At 35.6% G+C, this 4,473-nt stretch overlaps 1 protein-coding gene across 1 annotated transcript; it reads right to left on the bottom strand.

Annotated features, from left to right (window-relative positions):
- Positions 1 to 231: 231 nt before the first annotated feature.
- LOC118385663 (isotocin-neurophysin IT 1-like) lies at positions 232 to 4,179 on the bottom strand. Its single transcript, XM_035772878.2, has 4 exons — positions 4,104 to 4,179; positions 3,774 to 3,901; positions 964 to 1,168; positions 232 to 587 (listed from the first exon to the last, which is right to left on the bottom strand). Coding segments are annotated over exons 1-4 (480 nt in total). The 5' UTR covers positions 4,105 to 4,179; the 3' UTR covers positions 232 to 441.
- Positions 4,180 to 4,473: the final 294 nt, after the last annotated feature.

Genomic DNA, 4,473 nt, shown 5'->3' on the forward strand with positions numbered 1-4,473 from the left:
GTAACAAAACCATCAGTAGTTGAAAATGCGATGGAAACCCATTTAACTTGTATTTTTAATTCGGCACATAGGAATTTATTGTCAAAGGTTATTTTTGTGTGCACTATGTCATCACGCACAGCCTTTTATCCAGAAAAAGTTTGCTTGATGGAAAAATCTCTGGTGGGAAAATATGCATATTGATTTATGCAGATTTGAGAACAATCACGTAAAAATTGGTCACAAATTGACTATCCTGACAGTTGTTTTTGTACAGTAAGCTTTATTTGACTCTTGAAGCACAAGCGATTACACAAACAGTTACAAGCAAAACTAATCCTTTACATCTATGTCTGTCTTCTGTACAAAATGTATGTACATAGGTATGCCTCTGACATTGAGATGTGACAGATTTTTTACACTGTCTTTCAACTCAGGACTGCCACTGAATTAGAGGCTGTTTTACTTGTGGACTCTGTGGGGAGGGGTGTGGCTAATCATGTTCAGAAGCTTCATCAGCAGATCATGGCCATGGCTACTGCTCACTGATTGGCTTATGTATTCAGCTTCATCCTCCTCAGTACAGGATTGGTCAATACTACAACCCTCTAAAAGAGAAAAGACCAAAATAGACAATCTGTCACACAACTGTCATATTAAACTGAATCTGTATGAACTCACAACAAGTAATACATGTAAATAGTACATTAATACTCTGGCTAACACAACACCACATTTATTCCTAAACTTTTAAGTAATCGTGGAGCAAATAGTTTGGTTGCTGACAATGACAAAGTATTCAATACCACAAGAGCTTGGCACATGATATTAACAATTCAATTGTCTATTTAAATTGCCACAACCAGCAATCCATAGAAAAACAAACCCTACTGCATACAATGTGTTTTGCTCCTTTGCAGAATCATTCAGTGTGAACGGAAACATTTGCTATACATGAAAATAGGAGTATAGTCTTTGTCTTACCCACGTCACAGCAGATCCCCGGTGCAGCACAACGTCCCTCTTCAGAGCCACACACTCTTCCTCCGGCCTCACAGGGGGAGGGCAGGTAGTTCTCCTCCACGCAGCCAGCTGCCTCTGGCGAGCCCACGTAGCAGCCCATCCCCTCCCCACAGCAGATATTGGGGCCAAAGCAGCGACCCCTGTCCCCGGGGCCACATGCCATGCACTGGAAAGATAATAGGAAAAAGAAAGTTATAGTTATATTGTTATTATAGAAACAAGTTATATATATATATATAGAACATTTATTTTTTTCATAACAGTACAATACAATATACAGTATTGATAAACAAATACATTCTAAACCAGTTATAATTGTAAAAGATAAAGATACAAAAGCATTAATTAGAGACAGTTGAATTAATTACCATTTTCAAAGCTTCTAAGAAAATGTAAATAAATCAAAATAAAAGAACAGTTGGATGGATCTTATTGCTTTCCTAGACGCAACAACTATGAAGCAACTATCAGCAGACAAAAAAGAACCAAGTATAGATGGCTTTCCCATAGAATTATATTAAACATTTTGGGGTAAAGTAGCCCCACTATTTACACAAATGACAATACCATACGCAAACAAAAACAACAACATATAGATTTATCAATAATGGCTGTTGATGCCAAAAAGGCTTTCGACCGTCTTGAATGGCCTTTTCTATTCAAAACTTTTACATTTAATACAAATATTGTATAAATATCTTATATCAAAAATATACACAAATAATGCATTATCTGATGAAATTGCTTTAGAAAGAGGCACAAGACAGGGATGCCCCCTCTCCTCTCTCATGTTTGCACTGGCAATTGAACCGCATGCAGAAAGAATTAGAAAGGACCCAGTTAACGTAACAGGTATCAGTAATGGTAAACATGAATATAAACTAAACTTATTTGCAGATGATCTCCTGATATACCTGACCAATATTGAAAAGTCAATGCCCCCTTTGCTAAAAAATATTTTTCAGAATACTCAAATGTCAGGTTATAAAATAATGAATGTGGGAAAAAAATGAACAATGCCAAGAAAAATAATAACTCACGATCTACAGCAATGCTTTAAGTGGACCACAGAAAATATTAAATACTTTGTTTGCTTAATAAGTGACAACAAACAACACATTTATAAAGATAACTTATTGTGTAGCTTTTTAAATGTTTTACTTTAGTTTATTTGGTAAATATTTTCTTAACTCTATTTCTTGAACTGCATTGTTGGTTAAGGGCTTGTAAGCATTTCACGGTAAGGTCTACCTGTTGTATTTGGCGCATGTGACAAATTTAATTTAATTTGAACTTTATTCCATTATGAAAGCAACAATATGAAAGCAGATCTAATTAAATGTAATAATTTTCCCATAAATCTCACAGGTAGAATAAACCTCTTAGAATGGAATGGCTGACAAAGTTTTTGTATTTATTTATGGTAATACCAATTACCCCACTGAAGACATTCTTTATAAATGTATACTTGGTCATAACAGACTACATATGGGCAAACAAAATTCACAGAATAAAACGTTTTACATCTTCCTAAGTCTGAGTGTGGTTTTAACCTTTCAGACTTTGAAATTATATAAACTCACTACCCAAGGTTTTTACTTGTGACATTAAGTTAAATGCACTAAAGAGGAACAATGGATATGTATGGAAGATGTGCATGCTCAACCACATAATATTTTTACGTGTCTATTTTCAAAGGATAAAACTTAGAACATTAAGAACTTTATAGTGAAGAACATTGACAATATGAAAGAAAATTTAAAGTATTTTACAAGAACCAATATCACTCCCTAAAAAGAGACATCACATTTTGTGACATCACCGATAATTTGGTTCACATTGAAAACTAAAGGCATGGAAACCGTGAATTAAAAAGTAATTTTGGACTGACCAATGTAGATAGTTTCAAATACATGCAACTTAAAAGTTACATATCACAAAATGTTGATTTTAAATATTTTGGACATCAGCGCAACCTTGAGGGAATCGTATTTGAGTCCAACAAGAATGGTTCATATGATCGGGAAGATATACAAAACCTTGCAGAGAGCATATCCAACTGACAATCTCTTAGAAAACCAAGACAAAAATGTATGCTTAATCCAGTATAATTGTATGAATAGAATGTATTATAAAAGAGACAAAATGATCAATTCTACAGCACAACGGCAGAGTCATGTCTCAAGTGCAAAACTAATAATGACTCAATAATCCATTCTTTCTGGGAATGCTATAAAGTCTGGAAATTGTGGACGGAGTTGTCTGTCAGAAGTATTAAAATGTAAAGATACTCTTAATCTGTCTGCATATTTCAAGACGATTCTCTTCTCATCCCTCAATTTGAAAAGACGTATACTAAAAACTTGAAAGTCAATCAATCCGCACACAATGGAAGAAATTGAATGATTTATTATTTAAATGTTGAAATGGCGTCCGAGAAAAAACAAATTGGTGCATTTTAAGGCCAAGTGGCAAACAATAATGCAAGCACTAGTGAGCATGCAGATCTGGGCAGATGAGCGTCATTATTTGTGTGTCTGTAAGTTTTTTGTTCATATATATATATAAGAGTGTTTTTGTAGTCTAAAGAAAAGGGGGGAAAGGAGGGGGATATACAGTATTGACATGCAATAACCTTTGATTTGAACATGCAATCTCAACCCTTCAAAGCTAAGATGCAAGCCTATGTGCAGCCACGAATCTAACTCTATAACAGACACACTGTAACAATAGACAATAACAAAGAGGAACTGCTCAGAATTACTTGGTACCTTTCTGGATGGGAAAGCTAGGGCTGATCTCTTGCCTCCTATGGGGCAGTTGGAGATGTAGCAGGCAGTGCATACAGATAGCAGGAACAGCAGACAGAGGGCGGACACTGAGGTGCCAAACATAGCCACTGAGAAAGAAGGAAAAATGGATTTAAGTTGATGCTACTTGTCTCAGGATAGAGATAAGATGGTATTATCAATCATAGACAGTTTATTGCTGCAATAATTCTTGCAAAGTCTGTTACAGAAACATGTTTTTTTAAGATAAAGTTGTTTTAAGATTGTAAGAGAAAATACAAACACTGTATGAGATACAGAAGACACACTTACTGTGTTGAGGTTGAGGCTTTGATGAGGATGATCTGCGAATTTGTCGATGGTTGATCTTGGTAAAGGTTGATTGTCTTTGTTCATGTTCCTTGCCAAAAGGTACCCTTTTATACCTCTTGCTCCGTCTCTTAGGCTGTGACATGGCCTCAAAACCACCAATTAAGTCCAATCAAGACGTTATTCCTAATTGTGTGACCTGATTAGTAAAGGGAATGGACATTGAGATGGACAAGAAAAGGGCATATCAGGCGTGACCATGCATAAGAGGTATGGGGGGGGACTGAGACCAGAAAAAATGTGAGTCCAATTCAAGACCATGATTGTAAATTTGGTCAAATCACCACCTGTTATAACAATTCAAAATGTCCAG

Source organism: Oncorhynchus keta, chromosome 6 (genome assembly GCF_023373465.1).
Source record: "Oncorhynchus keta strain PuntledgeMale-10-30-2019 chromosome 6, Oket_V2, whole genome shotgun sequence".
NCBI lineage: Eukaryota > Metazoa > Chordata > Actinopteri > Salmoniformes > Salmonidae > Oncorhynchus > Oncorhynchus keta.